Raw genomic sequence first — 20,278 nt, forward strand, 5'->3', positions numbered from 1 at the left:
TAAGGTTATGGTGAAGAGAAGCATCCTGACTGCTCAATAAACATGGTAGTTATTAGTGTTGTAATATGAACAGTGAGTGAATGATTTCATGGAGGAGGTGCCCCAAAGATGGGCAGCATTTCTGAGAAGTTTGGATGGGGGAACCTTGCTTACTCTACCTGGAGGAGCACGTCTGAGATTGTTACAGGAGTGTCTGTCTTGGATAGAGAACTGTCTCCCTTTCACCTCTAGGGATTGGCAAAATTTCGAATTCCAGGGCCTATCCCAGAACTACGGAAAGGAACCTCCTGGTCACAGAATCTGCATTTCTACCCACTTCTCCAGAGGCAAACTTCAATTTACCAGGTGAGGCGGGGAGAGTGGTGACGGCGATCGCCCAAGCACCGCCGCCTTTGGCCTTCAGGGGGCGGCCGAGGGACCGGGCGGTCACGGCGGCTGCGCAAGCCCTCCCCTCGCCGGGCCGCCAGCCGGATCCGCGCGGCTCAGCTGACAGCTCCAAACACGGAAGAGGCGGTGCCGAGCGCCGGTTGAGCCGGGCGTCTCCAGGCCGGGGCGGCGGTGGCGGTGAGCGGACCAGGGCTAGGGCGGAGGGCGGAACTTTTGGGCCCGGCGCGGCGGGGTGGCCGGAAGCGACGGTGTGGACCGAGCTCCGGGCGTGCGAGGCAGAGAAGAGCGGCCGGGCCGGGACTGCTCAGTGGGCCTGAGCCTCCCAGACCTGGGACAGGGCGTCCCCAGCCCGGTCCGGCTAAGATCCCAACCCTCTTCCCACCCGGGGCGCTCAGAGGAGGAAGGGGAAAGCCCAGGCCCTGTTGGTTCGGGACACCTGGGTCTCGCTCACACCTCACGTTCTTGCAGCGTCGTCTGTGTCCGAGCGCCGGGGCAGGTAGCGAGGCTGGGGCCTGCCCCCGGGTTGTAGGTGAGTCGTACCAACAACGACTCAGCACCCCGGGTGGTGAGCGGTGGGGACACCCTCGGCGGCGTGCTGATTCCGGAGCCAGGGCTGACCCCAGCTCGACACTTTGCACGGTGTGGCCTGGGAGAATGAGTAGGATTTTCGCAGGCCGAAGGGAAACCCAGCGGAGGAGGGCTTCCCTCGCTGGTGTAGCAGTTTCCGTTTGCCGAGACTAATAGTAAACTTAATATCTGTCGGATGGCGCGGGGGTTCGTCTCGTTCCTGGGTTACAGATGAAGAAACAGTGGTCTGAACCCAGATTTAGTTACATATTAGCTGTGTGACCTTGGGCCGGAAACGGACTTAAACTTTTTTCTCATCCGTGTAATGCAAATAGAGGACTTGCTGCGTGGGGCTGTGGGAATCTGCCAGGAGTTAACGCATTTAAAGTGCTTAGCACAATGCCTGACACACGGTAAGAACTCAGTGTTACTTTTCTCAGTGTTATTGTGACTCCTGCTTCTAGTGGGCTGTAGCAAAGCAGTCACTGAACCTTAGAATTCTGGTCCCCCTTTTCAGCACGCTGCATCTTACACCAGTTCAGTTACATATTTGTCTCCATTGTCAAACGCAAGGCACTGCTAGATGCTGAGAGCAACACACTGATGCAAAAGACTTGAAACTTGCCCTTAAGGAGCTAATGTGGCCTGAAAGTGTAAGTTCATAAACTATTGTAATGCAAAGTGGGATGTGATAATGTCATAGAAAAGTTACCGCAAAAAAAAAAAAAAAGTTTGCTAGATTTTTAAAGAAAGACAGGACGTCTAATTGAAATTTCTACATAGAATAGGGTCTTTGGAGATGAGTCTTGAAAGCTGAGTGGATAGAATGAAAATGAAATGTAGGTCTGTCATGTGAATTAAGGCACTGGGACCTGGGGGCAGCTTCAGAAGGTGGGGTTTGTGTGGTAGGTTTTGAGGAGCTGTGGATGGGAAACTGGTTGAAGTAGAGCTTCTTAATCCTAGCTGCACATTAGAATCACCTGGAGAGCTTGGGCAACTACTGATGCTTGATTTAATTGCTTGATTTAATGGCCTGGGTATTGGGATTTTAAAAAGCAGCTCCCCAGGTGATTCCCATGTGCAGACAAGATGGAGAAGAGTAACCTAAAACCTGAATCATTATAAAATCATCTCTCACCCCATTTACAAATGTTTACACTCGAAGAAACAGAAACTTAATTGTTTAGCATTAAATAAGGTAATGTGCAAGGACCTAATACAATATGTAATAGGCGCTCAATGAATGTAAATTGATTGTGACTTTCATTCTTAGTTTATTTGGGAGTCACACATCTGAGAATTTGGTTTCAAAATTACCGTTTCTTATAGGATTTTTACGTAAAACTTCATAGTGTTCTTAGGATTCTCCATAACCCATTTATCGACCACCCTCCACTTCCATTTACTCCCAGTTGAGAAGTCTGGCTCTAAAATTTTCGAAGTAGAACTTGAAAGTGTGTGTATATGTGTACCTTTGCACGCTTTTGTTCTGTTTTTAAATATCTTGCTGTCACTTAAATTGACCTAATGTTGAGTGTCCCTAGCAGGATTAATTTCATAGCAGGTAAGAGGAAGAACTGGAGGGGGATAGAAAATGAAAGAATAGAAAAAGCCAAAGAGGAAGGGAGAAACAAAAACAAAACAAATCCAAGAAGATGCTTAGATGTTTATTATGAGACATGGTGTGCTCAACTCTCATATGATGTTGGTATTCCACCTTGACTCCTCCCAGGGCTGAGGGCAGTCAGATAAGGCTTCTCACACTGCTGGGGCCTTGCAAACACTCCTTTAACCACATGGCTCTGTTAGGCTGTCCTAAAGAAAGTAATAGGCAGCTGTAGATTCACTATATGTTAGGATGTGTTTGACTTAACTGCTAATAATGGAACTTTGGAATTAAAATTTGGAGAGGGTCCTGACACCATCTTCTGGGGTTTTTTTGTTTTTGTTTTTTTTTTCTGCAGATGGCAGGATTTCTATAGTGTATCTAGCATGAGTTCCAGATCTTGGCATTTTATCCAGCTTCGACACTCTTATCTCCACCTCCTGGAGAATAAATGGGATTTGCATGAATTCCACATTCTGAATTGAAAGACAGACTGCATTGCTAATAGCCTTCTCTTCTGATTGTTAATAACAGGTACTAACTCATCTCAACTAGAATATGTTAGTGTGTTCTGTTTGGGATGGGAATGTAGCTTAAGCAGAACCGTAATGATATGCTGGAAAAAAAACCAAAACAATTTTTATTTATTTATTTATTTATTTATTTAAAAAAAATTTTAATGTTTATTTTATTTTTGAGACAGAGAGAGACAGAGTATGAATGGGGGAGGGTCAGAGAAAGCGGGAGACACAGAATCTGAAACAGGCTCCAGGCTCTGAGCTGTCAGCACAGAGCCCGATGCGGGGCTTGAACTCACGGACCGTGAGATCATGACCTGAGCCAAGTCGAACGCTTAACCGACTGAGCCACCCAGGTGTCCCCCAACAATTTTGTTTTAAATGGAATCATTTTAAATGAATTTGTTCAAATTTTGAAGTGTTACCTTTTATAATGTCCTAACTTTTCAATTGTGTATGCTTAAATTAAAAAATATTAGTCAAGAGGGGGCATTTGCAAATCCAGTTATAGTCCAGTATTTTAATTGACAGAAAGGTAATTTTTTGTTTTAATAAAGTAATTTTCACAGATTCTCATTACATATTTTTCCACATTTAAATTACCTGAAATTGTGGTGCATCTTTCAGTTGCTGCGATTAAAAAGTATCGATTTTACATTTTAATTGTAGCATATTTTCATTCTTAGTTTCACCTGAAATAATGGTAGACCTTAAAATTATTTTTAATAAGTCTGGTGGTATTTTAAAAGTTTAATGTTAGGGGCACCTGAGCATCTGACTCTTGATAACAGCTCAGGTCATCATCTCCTGGTGAGTGAGATTGAGCTCCCTGTTGGGCTCTGCACCGACAGTGTGGAGCCTGCTTGGGATTCTCTCTCTCCCTCTCTCTCTCTGCCCCTCCCCCACTTGGGCACGTGTGTGCTCTCTGTCTCTCAAAATAAATAAACATTAAAAAATAGAAAAATTTGATGTTATTTTGCTGCTTCCTCAGTTATCTAACCCTCTTATATAGTATCTGTCCCTGTAACATTCTCTAGAACAGGGTGTTCTGAACTGGGAGCCAGCCCCCACTGCACCCCTGGGGGGCACGTTTGACTATGTTGAGGGGGAAGCACATTTGACTATGTTGGCATCTTGTAGGTTGAAGCTGGGGGGCGCCTGGGTCGCTCAGTTGGTTAACTGTCTGACTTCAGCTCAGGTCATGATCTTGTGGTTTGTGGGTTTGAGCCCTGTGTTGGGCTCTGCTGATAGCTCAGAGCCTGGAGTCTCTGCTTCAGATTCTGTGTCTGCCCCTCCCATGCTCATGCTCTCTGTCTCTCAATAATAAATAAACATTAAAGAAAAATTTAGTAGATTGAAGCCAGGGATGCTGGTACATATCCTGTAAGGCTCAGGATAGCCTCCTACTACAAAGAATTGTTTGTTCCAAAAGGTTTGTAGTACCGAGGTTGAAGAAAACCTGCCCTAGAGACTTTTAGGGATTTAGAAAATTCATTTAGGGATGCTTGAATGGCTTGGTTGGAGGAATTTATGGTTCTTGATCTCGGAGTTGTGACTTCAAGCCCCACGTTGGGTGTAGAGATTACTTAAATAAATAAAACTTAAAAAAAATAATAAATAATTCATTTGTTTTTAGTTAGTATATTACATATACTTTGACTTTTTTTTTTAAGAGTGTGAGCAGAGGAGGGGCCGAGGGAGAGAGAGAATCTCAAAAGCAAGCTTCATGCTCAGTACAGGGCTTGATCCCATGACCCTGGGATCATGACCTGAGCCTAAATCAAGAGTCAGACACTCAGCTGACTAAGCCCCCCAGGGGTCCCTACTTTGACTAATTTTATGAGCAAGGCAATTTGCTAGGATTGGTGGACAAGTCAGAATAATTTGAAAATTAAAAAAAAATTTTTAGATCATGCCTTTTTTCCCCTACATTTCTGATGTCTGTTACAGTCAGCACTTAGAAGCACCACAATCATCATTTTTGAAAAAGCTGTTACTATTGCAAAGGTACTAGAGTATTAGATATGTCTATCACTTTTAGTTGAGCAGAAGATTGATAATATTGGTTAATTCTTTGCAGTTTTTTGGGTGGAACTTTAACCTTTTTTGGGGGGTGAGGGTGGGGATTGCCCCTAGATTTTTCCAAACTCTCTGCCTTTTCTATTCTTAACTGGTTTGGATTAACTTAACTTCAGCTCCAGAAAATTAAATGTCGTCAGAAGACCGAGAAGCTCAGGAGGATGAGTTGCTGGCCCTGGCGAGTATTTACGATGGAGATGAATTTAGGAAAGCAGAGTCTGTCCAAGGTGGAGAAACCAGGATCTATTTGGACTTGCCGCAGAATTTCAAGATATTCGTGAGCGGTTAGTTAATAATACTCTCTTAAGCAGATTTTTCTAAATAAAAGTTATTCTCGATTTCTTAGTGTACCCTAAATTATTTACCATCTTGTGTTTATAGGCATTGGTGATAGATGGTAGTATTACAGATTTAATGCATGTTCCTCTTTTAATTGAAAATTGGACTGAGGGTGCATAGTTTTCAATTTGATTTGCCTTTTGACCACTGAATTGGGATATTATCCTGCATATTTCATGCATCCTAATCTTCTAACTAGCAGTTTATCAGCTATGAGTCATTAGTTGTTAAACAGGAATAATAAAAGAGAAAATGACATCATGTACGTGAAAACGCTTGGAAAGTTTTAAAGTACCGTGGTGGTTGTCGATACTATTTGGTTTCCAGAATCATTTCAACTACCATAAGCCTGTGACGTGCTGTTACTCTGTGACCTTTTGCTTCAGAAAAAAAACACACACAAAAATAAAAAATTGCTGCTTTTGATACAGACGTTCACGGAAGACTTTGATGCACACTTTCTCAAAATGTTTCTACTATAAAGGCATTGAGTAAAGAAAGTAAGTGTAATAATCTAAAATGAAACTTTGTGAGAGTGTTGTGTGCTGTATCTTGCCCTCAAGCCTGAGATCGTTGTGTTGGCACAAATTCTCCCAACTATGATTCATGGGAAGTTGGCACATGCTGGTCTAAGTAGGTCATAGCTCTTGGATAGAAATAAAAATCCTTTTCTCTAGATAGTGTCTTTAATCATCTACTGTAAAACAACAACAAAAGAAAACATTGTGTATTACTTATTAGTGTTAGGAATTGTACTCACAAGTATGTACAAGAGTAAGTTATGTGTCTTCCTTAGAAATGTCATGGTGCTTAGTAGATTTTTCAGGGGTTTATAAGATTTTTTTTTCTTTTTTTTAAAGGTGGTGGCTATGAAGTTATAATTAGGAAATAGAAGGTGCTTTGGGGGAGGGTTTTTATCCCCTCAGCTAAAGCGTTAGTCTTTGTTGAGCACCTGCTCAATAGTAATGGACACTCAAGTGTTGACCGACTGATTCTTTCTAATTTTTGTTTTTGGTTCAGGCAATTCAAATGAGTGTCTCCAGAATAGTGGCTTTGAATACACCATTTGCTTTCTGCCTCCACTTGTGCTGAACTTTGAACTGCCACCAGATTATCCATCCTCCTCCCCACCTTCATTCACACTTAGTGGCAAATGGCTGTCACCAACTCAGGTTAGACCCGAAACTTAATTTCTCCTATCCATTTTTAGAAAGTTAAAAAATCATCTTTAATTGAAGACGACTACCTTGATGATCTTGAATTCAGTGCATGAAGAACAAATGGCTTTGATTTTGTAATTTTTTTCCCCTTGCCTTCATGAAACCTAATGTTAATGAATTGAAAGTGGTGTTTTAGAAAGGAACGGCAGTAATTAGGATGACTGATCATTGTGAATTGCAGTATGAGTAATTTTTAATCAAGTATTTATATTTTTTCTTCTCTTGCTATTTTTCCCATCTAATCTGTATTGTAATAGAGACTATAAGGTCCTTCTCGTTTTCCTTAGATGTTGGTATGCCTTTTTTTTCTTAGTTTCTTATCCATTCCTTAAATTAAAGATTTAACTGTAATTAGGAGGGCTAAAGTTGTGCTGATGTAGTTACAATAAACAAATTAGCTACGTAAACAGAATAAGTGCTTTTATTTTTAGAGATCTGTATGTTAATAACAAATAATTGTTGACTGGTCTCACATGGATGTAAATACACACAACTAGAAATGTGTATGTATCTCCTGTGTCACAAAGAGGTCTCCTATCTCTTCCTGTACCTTCTATCTCACGAAGGTTTGAGACCTTATATTACGAACCTTGTGTTATGAAGCCTTCATTTCCTCTGGCTTATATATCCTTTTCAAGTTATAACCTCGACTCTTGATTGAGACATAAGTATGACTTGAAGCTAATATAAAGCCCTCTGAGATAGATAATGGATCAATAGCAGCTACTTTTCTACAAGTCGTGATGAAGATTGATAGGCTGATGTATATTAAGACAAAAGCTGTCAGAGTTCCTTGACCTCAAGGAACAGCTTGTCAGGTTTTCCTGTTTGATCATGGAGTTTTTATTCCACCCCACTGACTAGTCTAATCTTTGAGTGCTTTTGTAAAATTGAGCTTATGGTTTAAAAACAAAATTAAATTTTACAAAAGGATAATACATGTAGAATAGAAAGGAGTATTATTACCTTACATTCTGATATCTGGGCCAGAGGCAATACATGCAAGGCAGTGGATTATTTGCCCAAGAATGTCAAGGCTGTTTGACATTTAGATCACTGAAAGCTGACTGAATTATTTAGATATTTATAATCACATTTCTCCAGAGAGCTTTTGATACTTTGTATCCATGCCTGTGTGCACACACTTACACACAAGCACAAAACAAGGACAGATAAACTGAGTGCATGGCTGCAGTTTCAGATTCCAGCCGAGTAGCATCTCCTTACTGCTGGCTTTTGGGAGTGTGGGGAGAGGAGGGTTGTTTGTTATTTTATGTGTTACAGCTGAAATAACAGTAGGATTCCCTGTCAGATAAATTGTTATGCGCATAATTGATCTTTTAATTGGCCTTGTATTCCTTCTTGGTTCAATTCTTGTTGGTTGCTGGGCCCTGCTTCCTTGACATTGTGAATGTCACCTGTTGATAGTGAAGTTGACACATGGTCCTGTCTGTCACTGGATTGGGGTTGGTAGAGGGGAAGTGGGTTTAACCTCATAGTATTTTCCATTATGCCTCCCCCGATATATATACATACACATACACAGTCTCTCTCTTATTCTTTCCTCCTTACATTTATGTGTACCCCAGCTGCCCCTTTTGAGAAAGGGTGGGGAAAAAAAGAGGATTGAGAATGGTTCTTCATTGGACTTGGTGGCCCAAATAGCACTCAGAGTTTCCCTTTTCGTATTTAGTACATTTTACACATTTCAGCAGGTTTCTCAAAAGTATGATTGATCTTATAAGCATATTCATGTACATGTGAAAAAGCATTTTGAACGGTATTTAACATCCTAAGTTTTTAAGTTCAGGAAGTGTTTAAGTTCGTGCTTATATAGGGTTTAGTGAATGGCACTGTGCAGAGCAAGGAACAGAAAATGTGGTCCTTTTTTCACTTGTTATTTAAATTTACAAAATTTGTCTGCATCTGGAAGGCTTATTTTTTTGTGTTTAGCTAAAAAGAAAAGCTGCTTATAATTCCTGAGCTCTACTTACCAATATTTTACATTTCTAATGGAAAATCCTCTTACATTTGCCTTTCAAATTGAACACACCACCTTTAAAGAGGAAAAGTCGAAGTAGTTTAAATTTGGTTGCTCAGCTTAGAGAGTGTGAGCTTTCCCTATGGCAGCCGAATCATGTCGAGGGCTTATAATCGTGTCCAGGTTCCATAGCATTCTGTGTCCCTTCATTAACCAGGATCTGGTGTAAGCTCAGATTGCTTAGTTAAAACCAGCTTATAAATCTGAATAACAAGGATTCTGAGGTTGGATTCTGTTAGTGACTCTTTCTCTTGAGTTGGCTGTTTGATAGGACTGAAAGCTAGAATTAAAAACTTGGATGATATTTTTAAACTGCCCTCTTTCTATTATGCAGGGTACCTACAGGGCTAGGACTCCAAAGGAATAGGAATAGTTCATTTTAAAATTAGCTCTCTTTCTCCTACATGAGATATGTAGCAACACTAAAACAAAGAACAAATAAAGAATCGAAAACTCCTCCACCTCAGTGGCCCCTATGTAAACCTGTGCCTTTCACAGCCTTGCCATGTGTCTTGTTTTCATGGCACTTCTTTTAGTTTTTGACTTTGTTTCCTGCTGTGACTCACATTTTTGGATAGTTTAAGAATATAAGAATATTCTTACTCTCTTTCCAGCACAGTTTATCACAGCAGTAAAACAAACAAACAAAAAACATGTTTGGAATTGTAAGGGCCTAACTTAGAGGTTAAAAAGATTTCAAGAGAAATGAGGAGTTGACAGTATCCTCCTCTTTCCAAACTCACCAGCACCCTCGTGTGTTTCCTCCTAGCTGTCTGCTCTTTGCAAGCACTTAGACAACCTGTGGGAAGAACACCGTGGCAGTGTGGTCCTGTTTGCTTGGATGCAGTTTCTTAAGGAAGAGACCTTAGCATACCTGAATATTGTCTCTCCTTTTGAGCTCAAGATGGGTTCTCAGAAAAAGGTGCAGAGAAGGATGGCTCAAGCCTCCCCCAGCACAGACCTAGCATTTGGAGGAGCTGCTGGATCCGATGTTGACCAAGAGGAAGTTGTGGATGAGCGAGCGGTGCAGGATGTGGAATCGCTGTCGAGTCTGATCCAGGAAATCTTGGACTTCGATCAAGCTCAGCAGATTAAATGCTTTAACAGTAAATTGTTCCTGTGCAATATCTGTTTCTGTGAGAAGCTGGGTAGCGAATGCATGTACTTCCTGGAGTGCAGGCACGTGTACTGCAAAGCCTGTCTAAAGGACTACTTTGAAATCCAGATCAGAGATGGCCAAGTTCAGTGCCTCAACTGCCCAGAACCCAAGTGCCCTTCGGTGGCCACTCCTGGTCAGGTAATCCTCTACTCTCTTCAAAGCTGCCTCCCGTTTCTCTTTCCCAAAGGGAGATGTTTTCTCAGGATTTTCCTTGCTAGGGCTCATCAGACCAGGCTGAGGCCTTGGAGCCAGACCACAAATAGTTTGACTGTATCCATCAAGAATGCTGGGGTCTTATTGTTGAAGCCAGTGTAAATGCTTCCTTTGCTGGACTTGGAATGGGAAGTTCTTGGCAGAGATGAATGTTAGAAAAGTAATTATAAAGTGTTCTGGTGATTTACTTTGTTTATCTGCTGGGATCCCATCAACCCTGGAGAATCACTAGCCTGCCTTTGTGTGAGGTTTGGATCTGAAGAGCATATCCTTGGAATGGGTAACAATCAGGGACAGGGTACTTGGCTTGACTCTTTTTTTTAAATCAACTTTGTTAAGCCATCACTATACCCATTTTTTGTTTTTTAATGTTTATTCACTTTTGAGAGAGACAGAGACAGAGCTTGAGCAGGGGAGGGGCAGAGAGAGAGGAAGACACAGAATCCGAAGCAGGCTCCAGGTTCTGAGCTGTCAGCACAGAGCCCAACGTGGGGCTCGAACTCACAGACCACCGTGAGATGATGACCTGAGCCGAAGTGAGACGCCCAACTGACTGAGCCACCCATTTAAAGTGTACGTTGGCTCAGCTTTCACACATGTGTACAGCCATATAACTACCACCTCAGTCAGGGTCTAGACTTGTCACATTTGGTTTGATTTTGAAGTGAGATAGAGTGTTTTGATTCATGTGAACTTAGCACTGGCATTTTAAGGATCTCCCCAGAATCAGAACCGTTTGGGCATCATTAAACTTGCGTGTTTCATTTTTCCCTCCAGGTCAAAGAGCTAGTGGAAACAGAGTTATTTGCCCGCTATGACCGCCTTCTCCTCCAGTCCACCTTGGACTTGATGGCAGATGTGGTGTATTGTCCCCGCCCCTGCTGCCAGTTGCCTGTGATGCAGGAGCCCGGTTGCACCATGGGCATCTGCTCTAGTTGCAATTTTGCCTTTTGTACCTTGTGCAGATTGACTTACCACGGGGTCTCTCCATGTAAGGTAACTGCTGGTAAGTGTTAACTGTGTCAACTCAGTCCTCCTATCCTCTATGCCACCCGCCACCCCCCCCCCCCGCCCCCCCGCCAAAAAAAAATCCTTATCACTTCAATCCTTCCATTTGGAAGTGTTCCTTCAACAGATATTTTTGTTTCAGTTACTGTCCTAGGCTCTGGGGATATCGTAGTGACCAAATACCCTCATGGAACTTATATTTTAATAGGTAGGCAAACAGAACAGTAATGATATTAGATGGTTATAAGTGCTATGGAGGAAAAAAAAATAAAGCAGGAACAGAATATGAAGTGGCTTGAGGTTTTATACTTAGGGAAACCAGGAGAAGGCTTCTCTGGCAAAGCGGTTTGAATAAAGACTTGAAGAAGGAACTAAGGAAACGGCCATGCAGATACCAGGGGACCATTACAGAGAAGGAATGGCAAGGTCATTTCTATCTATGAACGTGGAATAATGTAGCTCCTAGTTGGCAAGTGCAGACCATCTTAGCTGCCACTCTTGTTTCCATGGCACATACATCTGATCAGTCATCAAGTTCTTTGTCACTGAGCCCAGGAAAGTCTCAGAATCTTCCTCAACACATAGCACTTCAGAAAGCCACCATTTATTAAAGTGGACACAGGAGGTGGAACCTGTTTGCTAATTCTGATCTAAATAAGGATTGAGAAATCAGGCGTTGACCTCAGTTTGACTGGACTTTGATGGCTTAGTCTTTCTCAGACTAACAGGGATAATGATAATAGCTACTATTCATAGGGCTATTGTCAGGATAAAATAAACTATTGTAGTGCTCCTCGAAGTTGGTATTGTTGTTAAACTGGTCCGTGACAAGATAAATAAATTGAGAGGTCTAGAAAGTTACAGTGATTTCACAGAGTAATTTTATGTCCGATCTAATAAAAATTTAAGCTTCGGTTTTTTTTGTCTTATTATTTGTCTAATAATTCATTTGATAGTATTTTGTGAAAATACTGGTCCTTGGCCGAGTGGTGGGGGAAATACTGGTTCTTCAACATAGTTTGGGAATGACGAGCTAATACGTGTAAAATGCAAAATGGTAACCATTAATGCCATTATTACTGTGGTTCCTAATTGCTATCGTAAGCAGAGTGTCAGTATCTCCAAGAAAGTAACCCTAAGGGGAGAATGAGTGAATACTTCCAGTTTGCCTAGAGCAGAGTCTTATAGTAGATATGGGCAGATGGGATGGAGACTGCACCAGAGTATAATAGAATCCTTTGCTTTAGACTTGTATAACCTTATCATTGAGGAGCTGAGGTGTGTTTCAGGTGTTTCATAACATTTGTGGAAGAAATCAAAGGGGCTTGGGGGCTTCAGCAAAATTAAGAATCTCTTTCTGTATCTATTCATGCCTGTATATCTATCTATTGGATAGTACTATATAAAATACATAAAATACTAACAATTATTTTGAGAACTTGAGTGCAATAATCTTTGCTCTTAAGATATCTGGGAACACAAAAGTGCTTTGAATTTTTAGAGGGATAAAAATGACAGGATAAAAAGATACAGGTCTGCAGCTTCTAAGTAGAGGTGATGGAGCCATGGGAATGCACGATACAGAGAAAGAAAGCTTCCCCAAAAGATTCACTACATATAAAGACCTCTAATGAGTATGAGGAAAATAAACTAATAAAATAATTATAACGTTATTGAGAGAGGTTTTCAATGAAAATGTTGAAAAACTAAGGTAATAGAATGTGAACAAAAGCCTTTGTCTGCAAGTAAAGCCTGTGGGACTGGCTGCCTGTTACATTTGAGTTAAGTGATAGAGCTGTGCAGCCAGAGAGAAGAATATCAAGGGGAAACGTTGACAGGAGGGACTTTGCAGTACCTGTGGGTGGCTAGTTTTATTTGTTGACTTTTGTTGTATACAGAATTGAAGAGTCTTAGCTCTTAAGCCAAAGATACTTTTGTTTATTTGGTAGGCCTTGTTATTATCAAAGGGTGAATGATGCTGACTTCATGGAAAATGAGTGTGTGTTTCAACCTTTGTGTCTTTTAGCTAAGTCATTCTTTAACAGTATGCTGCTGGTTGCACAAACATGTCAGCATTATTAACTCAAAGTCAACGAGAAAGATGGCTCTTATTCTAATACCTTGAGCGAGTCCAACTTCTCTAGCTGGAGGATTCTTCTATGTTCTTTGTTATTTGTACATGTGTCATTTTTACCTAGTTATAACCTAAAATATGCCCTTTTCTGGATTCTGTAATGAGTATTTTAGTTGCGTTGTAGCCATCTCATTTATAAGTTTTTTTTTTTTAATTTTTTTTAACATTTATTCATTTTTGAGACAGAGAGAGACAGAGCATGAATGGGGGAGGGTCAGAGAGAGAGACACACAGAATCTGAAACAGGCTCCAGGCTCTGAGCTGTCAGCACAGAGCCCGACGCGGGGCTCGAACTCATGGACCGCAAGCTCATGACCTGAGCTGAAGTCGGCCGCTTAACTGAGCCACCCAGGCACCCCTCATTTAGAAGTTTTTAATAACTAAAAATGATGTCATTAACTGGCCCTTTCACTTGTGGTTATTCCCTTGGACTTTAATTTGTTTGCCATTGTTACATGCATCTCCGTGCATATAACTTCATTTTGGATTATTTCCTTATGATTAAAGTCCCAGTAATAACATTATTGAATAATCAAAAGGTTATGACCATTTTTAAATGGTTTTTAGTCAGCTTTGCAAAGTTGTATAAAAGTTAATTTTCCATTTCACTTTCCAGAGAAATTAATAGACTTACGAAATGAGTACCTGCAAGCAGATGAGGCCAATAAAAGATTTTTGGAACAGAGGTATGGCAAGAGGGTGATTCAGAAGGCGCTGGAAGAAATGGAAAGTAAGGAATGGCTAGAAAAGAACTCAAAGAGCTGCCCGTGTTGTGGGACTCCCATAGAGGTAAAGGTTCGGGACAGACTTGGCAGACAGATTTGCAAGCTCGTTACGATTGCCTGAAGAAGCCTATTATTTATGACTAGGGAAACATACTTATCAAACCTTACTTGGAAGATGCAAATTCACTACTAAATATTGACCTTAAGTGGATGTAGACTTCCCTTTCAAAATACTTTCACAAAGTGAAAATTATTCTCACATTGTTTTCACCTCAAAATGGAATGGGTTATGACGAAGCCACAGCAGAGCTACAATCAACTCTTACCTCATCTCCATGATATAAAAACTCACGCCTGACTTCTTAGAACTAATTATCCTGGAATTTAACACACCTGCGTACGAAGTATACACTTAGGAAACGACATTTTCCTATTAACCTGAGCCAAAATAGACATTTAAATGTATTGCTTCTTGACACAGTCTTAATGTTTTAAAATCAGAATTTATCTTTGCATTTGGTTCTCCCATTCTGATCCATTATATCTGAACTGAACCTGGTGGTGATTTTCCAGTTACTCCACTAAGGAAACTGGCATTCTGTTGAACCACTTCAGACGTGCCTCAGCCCTATGTTAGAGTGGAGGACTTGATACCAAATGTTTACTTAGATTAAACTACACGTTCCACGTATAATATACACATTTGGTTTGTATCTCCTGTTGATCAGAAAAGTTTTGCTAAGTATCTAGTTGTAGGTACACCTGCTGAATATTTTCTATATTCTACTTGTAATGTGTAATAGTTACAGCATGTTCCCTGCATATTTAAACCCTGCACGGGGTAAAAGGAGAAGTCGAGGAGGACATTATACTGAATCTTTTTGGCATGTGCTTTCCTCTTTTGCTTTAATAGCCCTGGTATTTTTCTCTTTCCATCTTTCCCACCAGAAATTAGATGGATGTAACAAGATGACATGTACTGGATGTATGCAATATTTCTGTTGGATTTGCATGGGTTCTCTCTCTAGAGCAAACCCTTATAAACATTTCACTGATCCTGCTTCCCCGTGTTTTAATCGGTACGTATACATAATCCTGTAGTCTCAGAAACAGATTTTGGGCCATTTTTCTTAGAGAATTCTCTTATATGTTTTCTCACATATATGGACTTCTATATTTTCTTGTGAGTTTATGTTGAAAATACACCACTGGGAAATTTTATTTTTTATCTTCCTCAGTGAAAAATTTCAAACATAAATAAAAGTTGAAAGACTATGGTTAATAGGATATCTTCAACCAAAATGAACAATTGATAGTATTTTGCCATATTTATTTTCTAATACTTGACTCTAAGTTGGATAGGATACTTTATCTCTAAATACTTCCACATTATCACCTAAAATAAGAAAATTCTTCTACATAACATAGTACTTAAAGAAATTTAGTGATGGTGGCATATTATCTCCTAATAAACATACTTAAAACTTCCCAATGATTCCTAAAAATATCTTTTAAAGCTGTTTTATTGAGCCACAATATAATCAAATTCAAACATTTTATTTGGCTTTGTCTTTCTAGTCTCTTAATAGAGAAGAGTTTTTCCCACTTTTTTATTTTTTAAGTTTATTTATTTATTTATTTATTTATTTATTTATTTTTTTTATTTTTTTTTAAAATTTTTTTTTTTTTTTTCAACGTTTATTTATTTTTGGGACAGAGAGAGACAGAGAATGAACGGGGGAGGGGCAGAGAGAGAGGGAGACACAGAATCAGAAACAAGCTCCAGGCTCTGAGCCATCAGCCCAGAGCCCGACGCGGGGCTCGAACTCACAGACCGCGAGATCGTGACCTGGCTGAAGTCGGACGCTTAACCGACTGCGCCACCCAGGCGCCCCTATTTATTTATTTTTGAGAGAGAGCACACAAGCAGGAGAGGGATAGAGAGAGAGGGAGGGAGACACAGAATCTGAAGCAGGCTCTAGGTTCTGAGCTGTCAGCACAGAGCCCAACTTGGGGCTGGAACCCACAAACTGCGAGATCGTGACCTAAGCCAAAGTCGGAGGCTTAACCAACTGAGCTACCCAGGGGCCCCTTCCACTTAAAAAAAAAAAAAAAAAAAAAAAGTTAAAGATTTATTTATTTAGAGAGTGTGCACGTGAGCAGGGGAGGGGCAGAAAGAGAAGGAAAGGGAATCCCAAGCAGGGTCCTCACTGTCAGTGCAGAGTCTGACATGGCGCTCAGAATCACAAACCTCAAGATCATGACCTGAGCCAAAATTAAGAGTTGGACACTTAACCGATTAAGCCATCCAGGTGGCCCTGCTCACCCATTTTTGTTGGATGCATTGAGGAAAACATTGACATTTTAGAGAGTCCAGGCCACTTGTCCTATAGAACATCTTACTTTCTAGAGTTTTCTTTCTCCATGTTGTCTTTTAGTTACTCTGTCCTCTCTCTTTCCTGTAAATTGGAAGTTAGGTCTAGACTGAGTTTGAATATATTTAGAGTTAACATTTTTGACAAGAATACTTGTGTACTTCATTTTATATCGCATTAGGTCCGTAATGTCAGGCTCTCCCATTGTTAGTATGCTGCTCAGTTCTATTGCTTGCTCCATTGTAATTGTAAGTTTTCTTGGCATGCCTGTGTGGCTCAGGGGTTAGGCGTCTGACTTCAGCTCAGGTCATGTCTCACAGTTCCTGAGGTTCCTGAGTTTGAGCCCCACATTGGGCTCTGCACTGGTGTTGTGGAGCCTGCTTGGGAATCTTGCCTCTCTCTGCCCCTGCTATGCTCTCTCAAATATATTTTTAAAAAATGTAAGGTTTTGGTTTTGTGTGTGTGTGTGATTAGTAAGTAATATCTGGGGTGATTTCTTGGCACAATGAAAATATCCTGTTTTTCAACAGCTCTCATTTCACTGTCAGTTTATGATCTTTCTTAAGAGGCATATGTATAGTACCTAAAATCATTGGTGTTACCTAACTGTAAGAAAAGTTGAAGAAACAGGTTCTCTGCGTGAACCATTGTAAATCTAGTGTTAAAAATTACATGAATTTTAGGTAACATTGGAAAGAAAAACAAGTTGGCAACTATAAAGCATTCTACCAGTAGAGAATGCAAGGGTGATGAGGCCGAGTAGAGTGAGTCACGTGTGATAGAGTTACAGTGGTTTAGAAGAGTTCACCTTCTTCTGGATTGCCTGACTTTCCTAATCCTGATTTATTCCATTTACTGTATACATTGAGTATCAGGTTTTTGATACCCATTTCCCATTATTGTTAATCCTTGGCCTTAAAGAGTTTGTCTGGATCTGAAAAGGGCTATTCTTGTAAACTTTAAGACAGCTTGTTCAGAGGGACCCATATTTCAGCCCTCCTCAGTGTAGTGATTGAGAGAAAGGAAAAGCTGTTCAAAGATGTTATCAGAAGAGTGCAGAAGGTAATTTTGAGAGAAGGAAAGAGATTATATTTTTTCTAAGTGCCTAAAAATGTATTTTATACTTCCAGGTTGTTCCATGCTGTGGATGTTAATGGAGATATTTGGGAAGATGAGATTGAAGACTAGTTAACTCCTGCTCAAGATAAGGAAATGGAATGGTTTACCCAAATCTTGTGTCAAGTACACAAAATAGTTTTGCAGGTTATTTAGGGTACCATTTATGCACTCATCCTTTGTAGAAGATGTGGAAGAACAAGGTTTATATTTCCATGTGGTACTACTGATAAAGGCACATGCACACGTTTTTCAGTGTAACATAGAGAAAATTATAAGCCAAAGGTTCAATGAAAACTAGAGAATATTAAATACTACAGTGTGCCCGAAGCTCTGAATAGTTAAAAAGTAAATATTTATTTTCTTCCCCAAGCTTTAGGTGAAGAGAGGAGTCAAGAGTTAAAGTTATAGACCTTTTTATCTGAAAGCATCCCTCTAAGACATTAGGGGGAGTCCCCTCAGTACTGCTCCTTATGACTGGGGTAGGTAGAAAGAAGCCTTATTAAAATTGTACCAAGAGCCTGATCTCATTTACTCCATGTCATGTTCCTTTCACCCTAAGTTTCTGCCAAGTGACTTTTCTTTGAGGAAGCCCTTTTAGTCAGTAACTGATTGGATGACCCAGTGTCATTTTGATCTACTTTTCAGAATAGAAATTTATAGATAATTAAAAAAAATCTTTTTAATGCCAAAAACACTGTGGGCCAGCTGGTATTTATTAGTGGGGTATAGTTCACTGGTTTTGAGCCCAGTCTAGAATTTAATGATACTGGCTCAGAAGAATTTCAGTCCTATTCAGCTCTTCTGGGCAGTAGAGCCTAGATTCAAAATGACTTGTCTTTGCTACCTTTTGTTCTACGCTCTCTCCCTTCACTCATGCCCTACCTTCCGTTAGTAAGGACAATTTTAATATTAACTCCAGCAGCTCATATTTTTATTTATGCTGGAATAGGAGAAAGCCTAATATATTCCCAAGCTGAACAAGCTGCATTTTTTAAAATTACCTCTATTTTGAACTCCCCACCATTGTAGTTCGAGTCCCAATTTTCTGAATTCTTTTTAAAGGTCTTCTCTAATGAGCTATGGAAATTTGGCTTCCTACCCTTTTTTGCAACAGCACTATTTTGGGGGATAATTTTGGCTTGATTCCTAGATCCCTGTTTCTGGATTTTGATGGCTTTTTGAAAAATTGTCTTTCCTTGTGGTTTGGTGAATGGCTTGGTAGCAAAATGATTTTTTGAAAAAGAGGACAGAGGGATACAGCTGCAGCTGTGAACATGTTCTTTTTTCCCAACTTGTCATTGAAAATTGGGGAATCACTTTGAACCATTTTATGTGTGTGTATCCAGAGTCAGCAAGGACTGTTTCTGGATTGTCAATGAGGCTGCTTAATCTTAAAAATAAAAATAATTTAAAAATTGTCTTATAATTAGAGCAGAGTTGCTGCTGTTCTGTCTCCAAGGCAACTGATCACATTTTTAAAAAACTTTATGGCATTTAACACATATTCTTAAAGTGAACAGAAAAAAAGTCATGGAATAGCACCTGTTCTTTTACCCAGGCTCGTGACTGAACTTAGGTTTTTAGGGCCCATATTTTGTTTCAGCCATATGGTTCATGAGCTTTCGTTTTGCACATTTTATATAAGAACTAAAGTTAATTTCGTATATATATATATATATATATATATATTTTTTTTTTTTTTAAGCTTGTGTATTTTTAAGAGGGGCAGAGAGAGGGGGAGAGAGAGAATCCCAAGCAGGCTCTGCACCATCATCATGGAGCCTGATGTGGGGCTTGAGCCCATGAGACTGCGAGATCATGACCTGAGCCGAAATTAAGAGTTAGACACTTAACCGACTGAGCCATCCAGGTGCCCCAGAACTAAAGTTAATTTCTTAAAGAATAAGTTGAAAATAATAATAAAAAAAAGAATAAGTTGAATATAATAAATGTAAATTAAAACGCTTATACAGCATATACCTCAGAAGAGTGGCTCTGTGATGGAATGGGAATTCAGTTGAGATTTTTTCACTAGTAGCCACTCAGAAGTTCTTTTTTTTTTTTTTTTCAACGTTTATTTATTTTTGGGACAGAGAGAGACAGAGCATGAACGGGGGAGGGACAGAGAGAGGGAGACACAGAATCAGAAACAGGCTCCAGGCTCTGAGCAGTCAGCACAGAGCCCGTCGCGGGGCTCAAACCCACGGACCGCGAGATCATGACCTGGCTGAAGTTGGACGCTTAACCGACTGCGCCACCCAGGCGCCCCCCCGTTTTTTTTTTTTTTTTTTAGAAGGTCTTTAGTTCATGGACTAGTTGGTATTTGCTAGAGACTATTTTATTTTAGGGTTTTGCACATTATGTTGTTGATAAAGTGGAAGTAGGAAAGAAAGCTTTATAATGCACTCCTGTAAAAGAAATGGGAGGTTTCTCTTTACGATTTTAAAAAACACAGGTGGTTAGTCTTAGACTTGGGGCGCCTGGGTAGCTCAGTCGGTTAAGGGACCGACTTGAGCTCAGGTCATGATCTCGTGGTTCACAAGTTCGAGCCCCGCATCAGGCTCTGTCCTGATGGCCCAGAGCCTGGAGCCTGCTTCAGATTCTGGGTCTCCCTCTCTCTCTGCCCCTCCCCTGCTCACACACTGTCTCCCTCTCAAAAATAAATAAAAACATTAAGGAAAATTAAAAAAAAAAAAAAAGATGGTACAGTTCTGGGTAGAGTACTTTTTGAATATACGTGCTGCCAAAGGGAGCACAATAGAGTACTTTTTAAAATTTTATTTATTTG

At 40.3% G+C, this 20,278-nt stretch overlaps 1 protein-coding gene across 10 annotated transcripts; it reads left to right on the forward strand.

The window, feature by feature from the left end:
* The first annotated feature begins 459 nt into the window (after positions 1-459).
* On the forward strand, positions 460-18,921 carry RNF14 (ring finger protein 14). Of its 10 annotated transcripts, XM_047867267.1 has the most exons (11): positions 583-916; positions 1,290-1,367; positions 1,472-1,607; positions 2,919-3,094; positions 5,274-5,441; positions 6,517-6,668; positions 9,527-10,054; positions 10,907-11,135; positions 13,888-14,060; positions 14,945-15,075; positions 17,502-18,921. In XM_047867267.1, the coding sequence occupies exons 5-11, from the start codon at positions 5,288-5,290 to the stop codon at positions 17,557-17,559; spliced, it is 1,425 nt and encodes a 474-aa protein (XP_047723223.1). In that variant the 5' UTR covers positions 583-916; positions 1,290-1,367; positions 1,472-1,607; positions 2,919-3,094; positions 5,274-5,287; the 3' UTR covers positions 17,560-18,921. The 10 variants fall into 10 exon arrangements, with proteins under 10 accessions (XP_047723236.1, XP_047723221.1, XP_047723241.1 ...); XM_047867265.1 differs by lacking the exons at positions 583-916; positions 1,290-1,367 and adding an exon at positions 473-564; XM_047867270.1 differs by lacking the exon at positions 1,290-1,367.
* Positions 18,922-20,278: the final 1,357 nt, after the last annotated feature.

The sequence above is a fragment of the Prionailurus viverrinus genome, chromosome A1, assembly GCF_022837055.1.
Source record: "Prionailurus viverrinus isolate Anna chromosome A1, UM_Priviv_1.0, whole genome shotgun sequence".
In the NCBI taxonomy this organism is placed as follows: Eukaryota; Metazoa; Chordata; class Mammalia; order Carnivora; family Felidae; genus Prionailurus; species Prionailurus viverrinus.

Bases quoted from the DNA above. Each gene is read 5' to 3' on its own strand.
- RNF14 (XM_047867280.1), top strand. From the start codon at position 5,288: ATGTCGTCAGAAGACCGAGAAGCTCAGGAGGATGAGTTGCTGGCCCTG. The intron at 6,669-9,526 runs GTTAGACCCGAA...GTTTCCTCCTAG, and splicing joins AATGGCTGTCACCAACTCAG to CTGTCTGCTCTTTGCAAGCA. The intron at 10,055-10,906 runs GTAATCCTCTAC...TTTTCCCTCCAG, and splicing joins CGGTGGCCACTCCTGGTCAG to GTCAAAGAGCTAGTGGAAAC.